This window comes from Diachasma alloeum, unplaced genomic scaffold (assembly GCF_001412515.2).
Source record: "Diachasma alloeum isolate Michigan unplaced genomic scaffold, Dall2.0 Dall_scaffold_00558, whole genome shotgun sequence".
NCBI lineage: Eukaryota > Metazoa > Arthropoda > Insecta > Hymenoptera > Braconidae > Diachasma > Diachasma alloeum.
Window position 1 is genome coordinate 191,367 of NW_021680690.1, and position 16,572 is coordinate 207,938.

The window sequence follows — 16,572 nt, forward strand, 5'->3', positions numbered from 1 at the left end:
CATATGAAATGGTAAAACGCTACAAGTTAATTTTGACTATTGACCAGTTTTTAATGAATATCTCAGAATCGAAGGGAGATGGCAAAATTTTTGTTATAACTTTTTTTGTAGAGCCGATTGAGAGCTACAAAAAAAGTAATCACAAAAATTTCGCTATTTCCCTTAGATTCGGAAATATTCCTCAAAAACTCAACCGGGAGATAAGTCGACTTAAACCATTTACCACTTCGTTACTGAATTCCCAAAAATCAAATATATTTTACATTAATTTTAATTAAAAAACAAGAATTCCACTACTCAAACAATTAATTCATCAGCTCGTCAAAATCTCTCAACCACTTACACAAAAATCCATTTATTAAAATCTACTCAAAGCAAATGAAAAGCATTCGTTAACATCCTCTAAACAGCTAATCATCAAAGCTTACAAGAGAGGCATATGAAATGGTAAAACGCTACAAGTTAATTTTGACTATTGACCAGTTTTTAATGAATATCTCAGAATCTAAGAGAGATGGCAACATTTTTGTCATAACTTTTTTTGTAGAGCCGATTGAGAGCTACAAAAAAAGTAATTATAAAAATTTCGCTATTTCCCTTAGATTCGGAAATATTCCTCAAAAACTCAACCGGGAGATAAGTCGACTTGAACCATTTACCACTTCGTTACTGAATTCCCAAAAATCAAATATATTTTACATTAATTTTAATTAAAAAACAAGAATTCCACTACTCAAACAATTAATTCATCAGCTCGTCAAAATCTCTCAACCACTTACACAAAAATCCATTTATTAAAATCTACTCAAAGCAAATGAAAAGCATTCATTAACACCCTCTAAACACATCATCAAAGCTGGGACTCTTGGCCCCTGATCTCCTGTAAAGCAGCAAATCCAGGAATTCCCACATCAGGACTCGAATAATTCCCAGCAGCTCCCGAAGGGTTGATCTTCTCGAAGCACGAGATGACCCAGACGTAGAGAATGGCCGCGTAAAAGACGATTGAGAAGAACAGCTGGAACTCCTCGAGGGTGTTCTGTACGCCCTCCATCCAGCCCTCGAAGCCCTCGTTGAGGTAGGAGAGGGCCATGGAGGCGTCAGCGCTGACGTCGGGGTCCTCTCGATCGAGGAGCTTGGTGAGGGCTGGCAGGGCCATTCTCACCACTGCGAACGGGGGTGGAGACCTGTCGTGTCTGCACACATTGGCGATTGTCCTGATGATGTTCCTGGTGAAGGCCACTGAGGTGTCTGGCTTGATGAGCCTCAGGAGGAGGGGCATGCAGTTGTAATCCAGGACTCTGTCGCGGGCCTCGGGGCTGTCCCCGGCGATGTTACCCAGGACCCAGGCCGCCTGCTCAGCCACTTCGGGGACTGGGGACTTCAGGAGCTCCACCAGCTTGGGGATGGCCTTGTGGTTAATCACGTACATCGTCTGCTCGGATGTGCCGGCGGTGACGTTGGTCAGCGCCCAGAGGGACTCGAACTGGAGGGCGGGGTTGTGGTGGGCAGACAGGAAGTCGATGCAACGGGAGACGATGCCCTTGGCGATCAGCATGTCGGTGGGGGGGTCCTCGGTGTAGCAGTCCAGGAGCTGTCTGCATGCCTGGGCTGCGTGAAATTGCTCGGTCTCGTCGGCACTCCTCATCACGTCGACGATCAGGTCCGTTAGGAGGGCTGTTGGGAAGCAGTAGGAGCTGTCCATCGGCAGGCTCACTTTCGGGAGCTTTGCTGGGAGGTTGCAGTGGTTCACCTGCACTAGCTCCATCGATGTTTCCTGGGGGAGAAGGTAATACATTAATTATATTATGTTATATTATATTATATAATATTATATTATTATAATATTATATTATATTGTATTATATTATATTAGGGGAGGGTGGGGTAAAACGGACACTTTAGACTTTTTTTTAATTACTCATAACTCAGAAACAAATTTATCAATGGAGCTCACTTTAAGCTCATCACAAAGGGCAAAAATTGTTCTTTGCATTGAAAAAAAATTATTAAATTTCATCACCATTTCAACCTGTCATCAACATTTTTAAAAAAGTCAAAAGTGTCCATTTTACCCCCATCTCCCCTATATTATATTATATTATATTATATTATATCATATCATATTATATTACATTATATGATATTATTTTTTATTTTGTCTACCCATTATAATTGAAGGATGTCCAAATATCCTTTACAGTTTGGTACAAACAAAACTATAGGTTCAACCATTTTTAATCATCGAATGTGTCAATTAAAATTGCATGAGAAAAGTTTGAAAGCAAAATCATGAATAATAAAAATTATTAATTTTTTAAATGGTCGTTGTTTGTAAAATAACGAATAAATAATTTAAATTATGTATTGTTAATTATGTAATAATGTAAATTGTTTAAACTTTCGAAATCTTAATTTTTTTAAAGCGTGGCAAAAATTGCGATTTTTTAATCTAGTTTATTAATCCTTCTACGAAACTAAATTCTCTAATTTTTTTTTTATTTTAAAAGTGTTTTTGAACGGTTCAATAGCGAGATTTGTTGGAACGACATTTTTAAGTAAATAAATACGTAATTGTTGTTGGGGTAGTAATTGGAAAAAATGGAATTTTCACATTTTTTTATTGAATGATAAAATAGTGAAAGTGAAGCAGATAAATTATTATCCGGTTAATTAGGTGAGGAGAATGAAAATTAAATGTGAAGTTTATAGTAATTTTGCCATTCTTTAAGAAATTTCGTTAAAAAAACTTCTGCTGTATTCTCGTGAAATTATCAATTAAAATGATTAATTTAAACAATTATAATTTTTAGTTTTTATTCTTATTTAATTAAAAATTAAAATTAGATCAAGTATTTTGAACAGTAGAAATATTAAATTTTCAATAACCATGCCATTATTTTCGTGGCGAGCAGTTTTGAGAAAAAAAATTGAAAAACTTTTTTTTATGAAAAAAAGTCAATAAAAATTTTGGAACGTCTTCTAATATTTCTTCTCATTCTCGAAATAATTGAGCATTAAAAACGATGTGAATAATGTCCACTGGTTTTCAATAATTCAATATCCACGATCAATTCCAATTTTCAATAATTACGCTATTATTTTCAGGAAGAGCAAAAATTGAAAAAATAAGTAAAAAAAATTAAAGAACGTTTTTCAATGAAAAAAAATCCTCAATAAAAGTTCGGAATGTCTTCTGATATTTCTTCTCATTCTCGAAACAATTGAGCATTAAAAACAATGTGAATAATGTCCACTGATTTTCAATAATTCAATATCCACGATCAATTCCAATTTTCAATAATTACGCTATTATTTTCAGGAAGAGCAAAAATTGAAAAAACAAGTTAAAAAAATTAAAGAACGTTTTTCAATGAAAAAAAATCCTCAATAAAAGTTCGGAATGTCTTCTGATATTTCTTCTCATTCTCGAAACAATTGAGCATTAAAAACGATGTGAATAATGTCTACTGATTGTCGATAATTAATTATCCATGGACAATAGATATTTTTAATTACCTTGGATTCAGAAATTGCGTTTATTTCCTGTGTCGACATGGTATCAGTCATCGGCTCAACGAAATAATAGACACAAATGCGATTCAGACAATTTCAGATATTTCCGTAATTACACTTTGAATTTCAAGCTTCGACTGAGTGATTTGAGGGTCACGGTCGGTCTTATAAGCACTCGGAAGGCTGACGGTCAGGGTTGGGGGATGGGGAGAGAGATGGGCCCGAGCGGTGATTGGGCCCGAGGGGTTCCACTCCCCAGTTATTGAATTCGGACGAGTGAAAATTGCCGCACTCAATCGTAATTCAATATTCACATCGATCTGATACGATTGCTTGTTTCAATTTCACTCGAACACCCGATTATTTCAATCATCTGTTTAAATGAGGAAAGAAAAACTGGATAATTATTCATAAATCGAAGCGAACTATCCTATAGAAATCGAATTGAAGTTCTATTTCTTTTTTTATTTCACATCTCGACTATTTCTATAAGATGAAATAAATTTTTTTCTTCAAAATAAAAATAATATAATAAATATAGAAGAGAATATTCACGAATTGCAATTTTTTTTTCAGTTTTTGATCGAAAAAAAAATCGTTTATCTAATCTATCTTAATAAAACATTGAAAAACGTCTTTAAATTTACAGAAATTGTTTGACTTCATGTCCTCCATTCCCGCAATAATTTCTTGAAATTTTTATCCAGTACTGTAATTTTTTTAAATAGAACTATTCAAATATTTTATTCAGGATAATTCATGAATTTAAAATATAAATCATTTTAAATAGAGTATCCCAGATTAAAAATGTTTAAATAGTAGTTTATCTGCAATTTTCAATAACTCCGAAATGTCTATCAATTTATAATATTTTAAATACTAATTAAAATAGTATTTTACGTGAAATAAAATATCAACGTGATTTTTTTTCTTTGCAGACGAATAAAATACGGAAAAATCCAGCGAATTGGCCGGAAAATTCTATTCGATTTCTATTAAAATTTCTATTATTTTTCTCAAATTCATTTCCAACTGGATTTTTTTCTTTTTGTGTACGAATAAATTCAACAGAAATATCCAACGAATTGTCTATAAAATTCCGTTGCATTTCAATTGAACTTCCCATTACCATTCTTTAAAAATTTACGTTCCACTTAATTTTGTCTATTCGCATACGAATAAAATTACCGAAAAAATCCAGCGAATTGTCTAGAAAATTCTATTGAATTTCCATTGACCTTTCTTTTCGATTTTTTAGCCAATTCTCTAGGACAAAATGTCAAGGGTATTTTAAAGCTGATTAAGTTCTCCGTCAGAATTAATCGAAATAAATCTATTAAAATGATGAAAGCCCTTAAATCCTTAAATATATCCCCTAAAATCACGAATTACTCATCCATTTGCACCGGCTTACCACTTCCCTACCGGTTTACATGACCCCAGAGAGCAATTTATCCAGGAAGACCCCCGAGTTCACTCGAAGATTTCCATTTACGACGGCCCATGAATGCGAGAGGAACGGACATTTTCATATTGAGGATAATAATTAGTCTGGAAGGGGCGCAGGTAACGGGATTAGTTCGATCCCTTCTCCATTAATGACAATTGGGGCATTTTCCCGAAGTGTTGAGCGCCGAGTAAATGCCCACTCGAAATGTAAACAATTTCTGGGAATTACCCGGTGTCATAATAAACAACCGTAAATTCACAGAAGACAGAGGGGTAGAGGTCCTTCAGGTAATATTGTAAACGTTCGCACTGAATATTTTTGTTTATTACCCGTGGAATAATCTCGAAGAATTGCCATTTTGGGAGAAATTGTGAGAACTTTTTTTTGCAGTCCACCGAATTGTGGGAGATTTTTTTTATACTGTAGTTATTCTGGGGGAACCCGGCAGATGTTTCAATGTTCAAGTGAAGGGGAAGTCAATAGATAAATTTGTCGGATTTATATTGATAAATTCCGCAGCTTCACTGCCCGTTTGCTATAGAAAATCTCGAATGAAAATTATTTTATCGAAAAAATCAGGAGAATTTCATATTTCTACACAACTTTTGTGGCTATTATATTAGAATATATAAACTATTGTGACATTTTCTATAGGAATTCCTCGACATGAATTTTCCACGTTTTTTCCACTTTCTTATTCTTTTCATTAAAAAATCAACCAAAGAAGCTCGGGAGATCCAAGCCAAAGAATTTTCGTAAAAAAATTTCTCTATACAATAAATTGTATTGAAAAATCTAATTCGACGGATTTTTGCTATAGAATATTTTCCGTTAAACATTTCTATATAATTTCGTTGGCTCAAATTTTCCAAGTGTTCTTCATTCTGATTGTCTTTTCTTTTCATCAAGAAATCTATGGAATTATAGAATTCAAAATTTTTTCTTCTACAGATTGAACAAAAAAAATCTATAGAATTCTATAGATTTTTGGTTAAATTTTATTGATGATAAGAAAATGAGAATGAAAAAAACTTGTAAATTTGAGCTGACGAAATTCTATAGAAAATATCTCAATAGAATAAATTCTCCAGAAAAATCGAATTCTATCGACTCTTTCATCAAGAAATCTATAGAATATCTATAGAATTCTAGATTTTTTGTTCTACAGATTGAACAAAAAAAAATCTATAGAATTCTATAGATTTCTTTGATCAATTTTTTTGATGATAAGAAAATTGGAATGAAAAAAACTGGAAAAATTTGAGCTGACGAAATTCTATAGAAAATATCTTAATAGAATAAATTCTCCAGAAAAATCGAATTCTATCGACTCTTTCATCAAGAAATCTGTAGAATATCTATAGAATTCTAGAATTCTAGATTTTTTGTTCTACAGATTGAACAAAAAAAATCTATAGAATTCTATAGATTTCTTTGATCAATTTTTTTGATGATAAGAAAATTGGAATGAAAAAAACTGGAAAAATTTGAGCTGACGAAATTCTATAGAAAATATCTCAATAGAATAAATTCTCCAGAAAAATCGAATTCTGTCGACTCTTTCATCAAGAAATCTATAGAATTCTAGAATTCTAGATTTTTTGTTCTACAGATCGAACAAAAAAAACCTATAGAATTCTATAGAACTGAACAAAAAAATCTATAGAATTCTATAATTTCTTTGATCAATTTTTTGATGATAAGAAAATTGGAATGAAAAAAACTGGGAAAATTTGAGCTGACGAAATTCTCTAGAAAATATCTCAATAAACCAGAAAAATCGAATTCTATTGACTTTTTCAATAGAATATTTTTTCCAGAATATTTCAGTAGAATCTAAGAGAAACTAATAGAAAGTTCAATAGAAATCCAATAGAATTGTCTAGCGGATTCGCTAGATTTCCTCAAATATCGTCTTCCTCGTAGGGAAGAAATAGAAAGCATCGACGATATTTTCCCAGAAAATATCAAATATTTTTCATCACCCCGTCGTTCATTGGGGACTGCTCATTCTGTCACTCCAATCTGTTGAATTGAATTGTCGTGCGAATAAAAACATGGATGCGTCGTTGTTGTCGAAGTTGGAACACAATTTCAATATTAATATCTGAGTTGAACAAACAAATAATCGTCAACATGTAGTCCACTGAGTTAAAACATCTTCGAATGAAGTATCCTCGCTTCAGGGTCATTTTGTATTGGATTTTTACTGTGAAAAATTGTGCACCAAGTATCGCGGTTTCATTCCTAACCTCATTCACTCGATGATATTTACACCGTGTTTGTATTAATTAATTGTACATTGGAATGCGAGATTCATATTTGTAGAATATTTTTTGTAATAATTATTGTACATTTGAGGGGACGAGGCAATTTTTTTTTCGGAGCAGAATGTCTGTCGAATCGTGTAAGGACAGACAGAATAATGAATTCGAAGTACTCAAGGTGAGAATTTTAAGGTTTATCAATTGTTTATAAATTAAATTCGAAATTTCGTTCGGTTTTCGCATATTAAGGGTTTCAACAGAGAAGTCTTTAGGCAGTTCTATTCGTTTTCTTTTGATATTCTCTTGCAATTCTATTTCAGATTTTTATCAATAATCAGGGGATTTTATTTTTCACTGAATTTTTTCTTACGGGATTTTCCAATTATTCGATTCATGATCAATTGACAATTTTTATTATTCATTAAATTGTTCATTTTTATTCATCGAGAGTTTCTAATGAAAAAACAGAATGGAAAAATCAACATCTATTTATTTTTTTGTATTGAAGTTGACTCTCTCGAAATAAAATGATATCTCTATTTGCCAATTTTTTGTGAATGCTCCGAAATTATTTTCAGGAATTGTTGTCAAGGTTTATCGATTGCTCATCTCCACATATTAACATGAGGAATTTCTAATGAAAAAACAGATCAGAATAAATTATGCAGAAAAAACCAAATTTCAAATTTCAAAAAGTAAATTAATTAATTAATTTTCATGGGTTTTGAAAATAGTTATTTCATTGAAATTGCTTCACTTTCTGCAAATAAAACGAGATCTACATTCATCATTTTTTCTTGAATGCCCCGAAATAATTTACAGGAATTAGGGAATTATTTACAAATAACAATGCATTTGCAGATATAAAAAACTCTCAAGTGTAATTATTTCATTAAGTGTTTACGACCGTTGAAATAAAATCCCCTATCGCGTCAGCAGAAAAATCCTGCTGCAAAATTTCGAAATAATCATTCACCGCGCGGTAGACGTCACCGCAAGAATTTTTAAAAAATCCCGACTGCCAATCACTTTGAAAGATTGTCGTCGCCACCTATTTAATAGAAAAAGGTGACGCATTCGCTCGAAAATTCTGTTGGATTCTATCAAAAAAATCTGTAGTTTATCTTCGTTTTTTCAAAATTGAGCAACAAACTATCTATTTTTGCTTGATTTTTTAAAAGAAAAGAGAAGGAAAACTCTGGACAAAACTCGAAAAATTTGCGTTGCGTAATGCCTATAGAAAATGTCCGAATATAAAACCTATAGAAAGTTGAAATTCCACTGATTTTTTTCGTGAACCGCTGTAGCATTCCGCAACTGCATATAAATCCCCTAGAATTGTCTACCACTTCCCCGTTTTTCCCCTGAATTTCGCGCGCCCGAGTCTCACCCCCGCTTCACCTTTCAGTCAATCTACGGCGACCAACTCCGCGACCTCCGGCGCCCCAAGCCCCACCGAAAATGGCACCCCCTGGACATATCAATGACCCTGACCCCCCAGCGGGGCATGTCCGGTCCCATGGAGGTGCACGCGCAGCTCGACCTGCACACAATTTGCAACGAGAACTACCCGAACCAAATCCCCTCGATAAAATTAAAGAACAGCCGGGGTCTCTCGAACCAGCAAATCGCGCTCCTCTCCTCGGAGCTGGAGGACCTCGCGAAGCGCCTGAAAGGCGAGGTAATGATCCTCGACCTGGCGCAGCACGTGGAGAAGTTCCTCCACGAGAACAACAAGCCGGGCTACAGTTCCTTCTACGAGGAGATGCTGTCGCGTCACCAGGAGAAGACGAAGCAGATTCAAAGCGAAATGGAGGAGAAGCAGCTGAAGGAGGACAAGGAGCGCCAGCTCCTGCAGGACGAGATCCTGAAGCGTCAGGAGGCGCTGAAGGCGGAGCTCCGGAACCGCAAGGAGCCCGCGCGTCGCTGCCACGACTCGACGATCATCCTCTCGCAGTCGATCCCCTCGTCCCCATCAGGCGAGCGCATCCGCACGTACTCCCGCAGAAGATGCATGAGCACCTCGGAGTCCTCGGACGGCGCCTCCCTCTGCGAGCACCGCGGCACGAAGCTCCTGCACTTCGACAACAACCGGGGCGAGCGTCAGGTCCACCGTGGCAAGTGCCTGGGCCACAGCCTCAAGGGCTCAGTGGTCTACGCAGGTGTTGACATGATCACCGGTGAACTGCTCGCCATAACCGAGTGGTCCCTCAAGTGCGGCAGCGCCGGCACCCGCGATACGAGCGACAACGACACGACGAACGAAGCCACCGACCTCCAGCACTCGATGAAGCAGATCGCGAGCATCGAGCAGGAGCTCAACCACCTCCACCGCCTCCAGCACATGAACCTCGTGCGCTACCTCAACATGAAGTACCAGCAGAGCAAGGACAACATCGTCATCTACATTCTGGAGGAGTTCGTCGTGGGTACAACCTGCACATTCTTCCTCTCCGAGAACATTCCAGTGGCGGTGGACATCCTCAGGCACATCGCCAGTGGTGTTCTCTCAGCCCTGGAGTTCCTCCACAACAACAACATCGTCCACAGGGACCTCCGGGACTCCAGCATTCACATCGACAGATGCGGAATGGTGAAGGTGTCCGATTACTCCCTGAACAGGCGACTCTCCGATATTTATCGGTCGAGCTGTCTGGCCAAGGCCGAGCACGACTTCCCGACGATCCAGGGTCGCGGGGGCAAGAAACTCGACATCTACAGGTTCGGGATAATTCTCCTGTCGCTGTTCAAGGGGACCATCATCTCCGAGAAGGAGCAGACGAACGAGTGGGCGACCAATCTCCCCCCGGAGCTGCGGGACTTCCTGTCAAAGTGCCTGAACAACAACGAGAGGTCTCGGTGGTCGGCCGAGCAGCTCCAGCAGCACAGCTTCATCCGGATCCCCATCGAGCGCGGGCTCTCGCCCCCGAAGCTACCTCGCGAGCACGAGCACGACAGCGAGGAGCCCGAGGAGCCCATTCAGGACGTTCACCTCTACCTCCCCGCGACCCTCAACAACTCGAGGATTCAGAACGAGTTCGAGGTGCTCAAGTGGCTGGGCAAGGGCGCCTTCGGCGACGTCATCAAGGTCAGGAACAAGCTCGACGGGGGGATCTACGCGATCAAGAGGATTCCCCTAAACGCCAAGAACAAACAGCTGAACAAGAAGATAACGAGGGAGGTGAAGCTGCTGTCGAGGCTCAATCACGAGAACGTCGTGAGGTACTACAACTCGTGGATAGAATCAGCGACGTTGGACGACCCCAGCAACTCCATGTCCTCGACGAGGGACACCACCAGGGAGGCAACGCCCAACGTCAGCCCTCCGGGGGTCGACCTCCACAGGGTAAATCTCGGAAACAATCACTTGAACAACATCAATCACTTGGACACTGACGACGTGGAGGAGCTGGTGCCGCCCCTGCACGAGGTCGAGTGGAGTCTCTCGTACGAGTCGAGGGCGTCAGCGGCCAAGTCCAATGACTCGGAGGAGTCCGACAGCGAGAGCGAGAGCGACGACGAGGGCTGGGGCTTCTTCATGGGGACTTCACTCTCCACCGACTCCTCAGACAGCATCGAGTTCGAGAGGGACGGGGGTTCCCAGGTGTCGGGGGTCGACGTCAAGTCCCTGGAGGCCGACGAGGGGATCGGGGCTAAGGACCCGGGGAACGACCCTGGGGAGGTGGACTCCCTCAGGGAAATTCAGTTCATGTACATTCAGATGGAGTTCTGCGAGAAGAGCACCCTGAGAACGGCCATCGACAACGGCCTCTTCGAGGACGAGGAGAGGGTCTGGCGGCTGTTTCGGGAGATCGTCGAGGGGATCGCCCACATCCACCAGCAGGGGATGATCCACCGGGACCTCAAGCCCGTCAACATCTTCCTCGACAGCAACGATCACGTGAAGATCGGGGACTTTGGTCTCGCCACTATCGACACGAGAACCGCGAGTGAGCGGAGGGTCCAGGTGGTGGAGAAAACGACGAGCTTCGAGGCCGACGAGCCCAGCTCGATGACGGGAGAGGTCGGCACTGAGCTCTACACGGCGCCCGAGCTCAGCGCAAAGACCGCCAAGGCCATCTACAATCAGAAGGTCGACATGTACAGCCTCGGGATCATTCTCTTCGAGATGTGCTGCGTGCCCCTGGCCACTGGGATGGAGAGGGTCAAAGTGCTGTCTGACGTCAGGTCGAAGGACATCGTCCTCCCCCAGGAGTTCGTCGGCAACGTCAAGACTAATGTCGTCAATCTCCTCCGGTGGCTGTTGAATCACGATCCCAGCCAGCGTCCGACCTCTCAGGAGCTACTCACCTCGGAGTACCTGCCACCACCGCAGCTCGAGGAGGCCGAGCTCCAGGAGATGGTCAGGCACACGCTCTCCAATAATCAGAGCAAGGAGTACAAGTACCTGATCGCCTGCTGCTTCAGCCAGGAAGTCACGCCCGCCGAGGATATCACTTATGACACTAATCTACTGCCTTCGAAGAACAACTGCTCCCTCGTGAAGAGCGATCTGCTGAGGGAGTACGTCAAGGCCAAGGTCATTGAGGTGTTCCGGAAACACGGGGGGATGAATGTCGTGACGCCTCTCCTCATGCCCAAGTCCACAAAGTTTCAGTACAATCAGATGGAGTCGTCGGTGAAGCTCATGACGAGGTCTGGAAATATTGTCTCTATTCCTTCGGATCTTCGCGCCCCTTTTGCGAGGTACGCCGCCTGGAACAATATTCTTCACATGAGGCGGTACGCCGTCGAGAGGGTCTACCACGAGAAGAAGGTCCACGGGTTTCACCCCAGGGAGTTCTACGAGTGCGCTTTTGACGTTATAAGTAATAGTGTTGATCTCATGGCTGAGGCCGAGCTCATCTACGTCGTCTGGGACATCTTCAATCAGCTGCCGGAGCTCAGGGAGAGGAACTTCGCGGTGAGGATCAATCACACGTCTCTCCTGCAGGCGGTACTCATGTACTGCGGGATTGAGCCGGAGAAGTATCAGGACATCTACACGATACTCTACGACGCCAGGGACGGCAAGTTCACCAAGTTCCAGGTGCAGACGCATCTCATCAGCTTGTGCCTGACGGATCAGGCCATGTCGACGTTGTCGAATCTGTTTGATACCGAGAGCTCCGTGGCGAAGATCTCGAGTGTATTGAGGACCATCACCAAGAGGAAGGGGACGGATGCGGCGATTCTCGCGAAGGAGGGGCTGAGGGAGATCGAGACCGTCGTCTCCAATGCTGAGGCCCTCGGGGTCAAGTGGCAGATCATCGTCGCTCCGCTGCTGGTGCACAAGACGCAGCAGCAGCACAGCGGAATCGTTTATCAGATCACTTGCGAGATGGCCAGGAAGAGGCGCAGGGGGGGGCACGATGTCATCGCTGCTGGAGGGAGGTGAGTCATTCTTTGGATCGATGGGGATTTTTTATTGCGTTTTTTTCGTGGGAAATCGTCAGGAGAAATTATTTTTGAGGTAAAGTCTGGGGAATTTACAGTTTCTGTACAGTTTTTTCTGTTGGGATTTCTTTTGGCTTTTCGTGGCATTTTTTTATCGAGAATTTTCAAGAGAAATTATTTTAGAGGAAAAATCTGTGGAATTTAAATTTTTGATGCATTTTTTTCTGTTGGGAATTTTTTGAGTAGTTTTTGCATTTGATTTTTTATGGAAAATGTTCAATAGAAATTATTTTAGAGGAAAAATCTGTGGAATCAAACTTTCTATACAATTTTCGCTATTGGGATATTTTCTATAGAAATTCCTTGACATGAATTCTCCAAATTATTTTCACTCCATTTTTCGGCCTTTTTCATTAAAAAATTGGAAGGAAAGCTTGGAAAATTCGAGCTGAGAAATTTCTATAGAAAATATTTCAATAGAATAATTTGTATACAAAAATAGAATTTTATTGATTTTTATCTATAGAATATTTTCCTATTCAAAATTTCTATTAAAAAATGCGCAAAATCCCGTGGAAAAACCTAGCGAATTCTATAGAAAATTCTATTGAATTATAATTGCTATAGATAATTCTACTATTTTTGGTCAGTGCTATTGACGAATTCCGCAGCTTTGTACTTTTTTTAATAAAAAATGTCCAATAGAAACCATTTCATTAAAAAAATTCTATAGAATTTCATCTTCCCATGGAATTTTTTCTATTGAGTCATTTTCTATAGGAATTCCTTGACACGAATTCCCTCAATTTTTCCACGCCACTTTTCTGTTCTTTTCATTTAAAAAATCAAATGAAGAAATTGAGCCGAGGGATTTCTATAAATAATATTTCAATAGACTAAGTTGCACAGAAAAATCAAGTTCTACAATTTTACAATTTTTTTCTATAGAATATGCAATATTCTTCGACAAAACGCGTTTGAGGTGAGGAATTCATGACTAGATTCACCCAAAAAGTACAAAAAAATTCAACAGAAATCCAATAGAATTTCCCACCAAACGAAATGTTTTCGTACGCGTCCTACACTCCATGAAGAGCCCCTAGAAGTCATGTCACAATCCAAACCCTCATATCTTCTCTATAGCCCCAAAAAAAAAATCTTCCCCACGCGAAACCCTTCATCTCCCCAAATTTTTCACTCCAATTCTCCACTTCTGTTTCTCCCCAAGGTACGACAAAATGCTGGCATCATTCAGGCACCTTCTCGAGCGAACTGGGCTCGCGAGTAAAGACTTCAAACAGCACGGCGTTGGAATAAGTATCTCCCTCGAGAAACTTGTCCACGCAGTCGGGGAGATCTACTCCTCGGAAACCTCAGGATCTGAATTAATATTAAGTAAATTTGGAATAAACGTGTCTGTCGCCGTATGTTGCACCGACGGACCGAAGAGAAACCAGGAGATGGCGGCTGTCCTCCGAGAGCTCTGGAGTCTAGGTCTGGGTGTCACTGCCCTGGACTTCGGCACAACTGACGAGGTCATTGATTACTGCAGAGAGAATTCAATAACTCACGTTGTAATTCTCAAATTCGGGGAGAAGGGCAACCTGAGGATTCACACGTGGGAGAGAGACAGGTATCAGGAGAGGAAGATCAGTGTCAATGATGTGGGGGAATTCTTCCAGAGACAGAGGAACGATAATCCACTGCCGGTTTTGAGCAGATCTGAGAGCAAGGCAAATTCCAGTGATAATACGCCACTCAATGTTACGGTTAATTTTGTATTGTCGGAGAGGGATAAGCTCTCGGGGAGTGGCAGGAGGAGTTACAAGAACTCAATGCTGGCGCAGATGACGTCACATCTGCAGAGGATAGCTTGTAAGGTTGAGGTGCAGGTGTTTGGGGTATTTCTGGAGATGATGGTGATTAGGACCATTGGAAGCCATTTGGAGATTGACGAGGGGGAACAAGACTTTGAGAGGAGTGTACAATTAATCATCGAAAAGTAAGAACATATTTATTATTATTTATATTTTTTAGTCGTAAATGAAATCGCTGAGAGATCCTTATTATTATTATTATTATTGTTGTTGTTGTTGTTATTTATTCAGTTTTTTAATACATGATTGGATGTCTATTGAAAGTTAGAAATTTATTCTATAAAACTTTTACTATTAGAAAATGTTTTATAGGAATTTCTCGACCTGAATTTCCCGAGTTTTTTTTTCTTTCGATTAAGAAAATCAAACAAAAAAAAATAGGAAAATTTTAGTCAAGGAATTTCTATAGAAAATATGTCAATAGAATAAGTTGTACATTTGTATGGAGTCTTGATTCTTTTCAATAGATTGAGTTAATTGTTTTTTTTTTGTTTGTTTTCAGGCATCTACGCTATAAGAAGTACATTCAACAAATATGTAACGAAATGTGGGAGATAAGGAACGAGAAACAACGGCCCACTCTGGTTCTCTACAGTCTCCTGGATAATCGATACTTATTTTTAATTTAACGTTTACATTGTTTTTTGAGATGTCGGATAGATCTTTATTACGAATTAAATATCTATGTTTCATAAATTTGCATTTCTGTTTTTGTTATTTTCGTGCCAAATTCGAAGGCTAAAATTTAATAGAAAAACCTAGTGAATTCGGTAGAAATTGTTTATAATCGGAGGTATGATCTATAGAACCGCTCATGGAGAAATATTCTATAGCAAAACATGAAATTTAATTTCAAATATATATTCTATAGAAAAAAAAAGATAGACTCGAAAATCTATAGATTCTATAGAAAATTTCAATTCTATAGATTTGTCTATAGAATAGCTTCCACTGAACATTTCTATTGAAAAAACGAAAATCAAAATCGAAATTTTTCAGTAGAACCAGTCAAAAAAAAAATTCAATAGAAATCCAATAGAATTTCAAATATATTCTATAGGAAAAATCTATAGAATAGAAATTTTCTAGATTCTATAGAAAATTATATAGAATTGAATTTTCCTATAAAAATACAAAAATTTGAAATATTCTATTGCAAAGCATTAATAAAATTTCAGATACATATTCTATAGAAAAAAAAATCTATAGAGTCCAGCTTTTCTATAGAATCTATAGAAAATTCTACAGAATTGATTTTTCTATAAAAACAAAAACAGAAAATATTCTGTAGAAAAATTCAATTCTATAGATTTATCTATAGAATGGCTTCCACTGAACATTTCTAGTGAAAAAGAAACGAAAATCAAAATCGAAATTTTTCAGTAGAACCAATCAGAAAAAAATAAAAAATTCAATAGAAATCCAATAGAATTTCAAATATATTCTATAGGAAAAATCTATAGAACCGAAATTTTCTAGATTCTATAGAAAATTCTATAGAATTGAATTTTCCTATAAAAATATAAAAATTAAAAGTATTCTATTGCAAAGCATTAATAAAATTTCAGATATATATTCTATAGAAAAAAAAATCTATAGAATCCAGCTTTTCTATAGACTCTATAGAAAATTTTACAGAATTGATTTTTCTATAAAAATATAAAAACAGAAAATATTCTGTAGAAAAATTCAATTCTATAGATTTATCTATAGAATAGCTTCCACTGAACATTTCTATTGAAAAAGAAACGAAAATCAAAATCGAAATTTTTCAGTAGAACCAATCAGAAAAAAATAAAAAATTCAATAGAAATCCAATAGAATTTCAAATATATTCTATAGGAAAATATATAGAATCGAAATTTTCTAGATTCTATAGAAAATTCTATAGAATTGAATTTTCCTATAAAAATACAAAAATTTGAAATATTCTATTGCAAAGCATTAATAAAATTTCAGATATATATTCTATAGAAAAAAAAATCTATAGAATCCAGCTTTTCTATAGACTCTAGAAAATTCTGCAGAATTGATTTTTCTATAAAAATATAAAAACAAAATATTC

General features: G+C 38.5%; 2 protein-coding genes across 2 annotated transcripts; one reads left to right on the forward strand and one right to left on the reverse strand.

The window, feature by feature from the left end:
* Positions 1-644: 644 nt before the first annotated feature.
* Positions 645-3,641, reverse strand: LOC107043295 (importin subunit alpha-8). Its single transcript, XM_015264728.1, has 2 exons — positions 3,520-3,641; positions 645-1,777 (listed from the first exon to the last, which is right to left on the reverse strand). Exons 1-2 carry the CDS (start codon positions 3,568-3,570, stop codon positions 851-853), a joined length of 978 nt encoding a protein of 325 aa, XP_015120214.1. The 5' UTR covers positions 3,571-3,641; the 3' UTR covers positions 645-850.
* A 3,381-nt stretch (positions 3,642-7,022) lies between these two features.
* On the forward strand, positions 7,023-15,190 carry LOC107043282 (eIF-2-alpha kinase GCN2). Its single transcript, XM_015264708.1, has 4 exons — positions 7,023-7,411; positions 8,642-12,627; positions 13,859-14,632; positions 15,010-15,190. The coding sequence occupies exons 1-4, from the start codon at positions 7,358-7,360 to the stop codon at positions 15,134-15,136; spliced, it is 4,941 nt and encodes a 1,646-aa protein (XP_015120194.1). The 5' UTR covers positions 7,023-7,357; the 3' UTR covers positions 15,137-15,190.
* The last annotated feature ends 1,382 nt before the right edge of the window (positions 15,191-16,572 follow it).